This window comes from Elephantulus edwardii, unplaced genomic scaffold (genome assembly GCF_000299155.1).
Source record: "Elephantulus edwardii isolate Elephantulus edwardi_28Jun2011 unplaced genomic scaffold, EleEdw1.0 scaffold00002, whole genome shotgun sequence".
NCBI classification, from domain to species: Eukaryota; Metazoa; Chordata; class Mammalia; order Macroscelidea; family Macroscelididae; genus Elephantulus; species Elephantulus edwardii.
This window is the reverse complement of record NW_006399752.1, coordinates 15685077-15686510: the sequence shown is the minus strand read 5'-3', so window position 1 is coordinate 15686510 and position 1434 is coordinate 15685077. Positions and strand designations below refer to the sequence as shown.

Here is a 1434-nt window from a genome sequence, read left to right as displayed (position 1 = left end):
GGCCAAGGGCGAGCCGGCCGGCGCCACGTGGGCTACGCCCGGAGGTCCCTTCCCGAGCTCGGCTGGGGACGTGGCCCAGGGTCTCGGCCTCACTGTGGACTCAGGTAAGTGGTCGGGGAAGTCCTGCCTGCTCATGACCCTCCTGTCTTATAGCTTTACACAATGCAGAAAGACTCTTTGCTGTCCTTTGCAACTTCTGAGGCCCAAGGGTCTTAATAGTGTTGTTTTTCTGCAAATAGATATCCCGCTGTTATCTGTGTGCGTGGGCTGAGAAGCCCGACCTGGCTGCTAAATATTAACGAAGGGATTTTTTTAAAAAAATACCTATTTTGGTGGAAAGGTTGTAGCACTGTTCAATCCTCTAGCCTTTTGGCTATTCAGTACTTGGATCATAGAGACCGAATTGAGATGTACCAATAAGTGTACACGCATTGCATTGCAGAAACTGTACATACCTCCAAAAAAGGTTGCTGTTCATTAATATTTACAAGGCATTTCCATAGAGAAATATATTCATTATATTGCATGTTGAATGAATGACGTTAAATGAAAAATTATTTTTCCTCCCAGTGTAACATCTAGAAAAACTGGAATTATATCTATGGCTCCCAGTACATTTCTGTTGGGCATTGCCCACCTAGAATACTTGTTCGAAGGGTAGTTTAAAATCGTGAGGGAGGGAGCAATGTCTTATCACCTCATGATTATTACAAGGAAATAAAAAGATATTCTGATTTCAACTTAATTGTAATTTAAAGAGGTCTTCTAAGAATGTAAAATTTACAAAGAATATTATTTTAAAGATAACACATCTCTAGCTTAAAGAGTTGAGTTAGATGCATTGAAAACAGATTTGCTTTTTAACTTTAATTTTAGAACAAATGAGGGGGAGTTTTAAACCAAATGCAATCCTTGACTTAGAGCCTCAAGTGAAGATTTGACAAGTCTGTTTGCTTTTACTTTCACTTACCACCACCCCCTTTAAGATGAATTCTGTGACTTTGACAAGGTAACAGTGGTATTTATATTTCTCTTTCCTTAAATATGTATGCCTTTCCTCCCCCATCTTTCTCTCTCTCTCCCCTTCTCCCTTTCTCTTCTTTCTTGTCTTTCTCTCTCTTATTTTCTGTTTTCAGGTATGCAGCCTCAGGACAAAAGCAAGGATCTGTACTGGTTTTAGACAGCCCGCCTTCTCCCCTGTAGGTCTCCGCATAGTGGGATTGATGACACTCAGAGCTGACATGGAGTTGGTTTGTAACCACAGCTTCTGATCTTGGTTTGCAGCTCGTCGTTATTCGCTCTGTGGTGCATCCCTCCTGAGCTGATCCAGCTGACGCACAGTTTCCCTTGCCCTTTCCCTTCTGACCAGCGCGGAGGCTCATCACCTGTGCCTCTCACTTCATGGATGAGGATACATACAGGGAAAGGCAGAGA

General features: G+C 42.7%; 1 protein-coding gene across 1 annotated transcript in view; it reads left to right on the top strand.

The window, feature by feature from the left end:
- VGLL2 (vestigial like 2 (Drosophila)) overlaps positions 1 to 1434 on the top strand; it is a 6985-nt gene extending 5551 nt beyond the window's left edge. The window contains exon 3 of the mRNA XM_006879006.1: positions 1285 to 1434. Within this exon, the coding sequence (XP_006879068.1) occupies positions 1285 to 1325 (41 nt within the window). The 3' untranslated portion in view covers positions 1326 to 1434. The remainder of the gene's footprint in view (positions 1 to 1284) is intronic.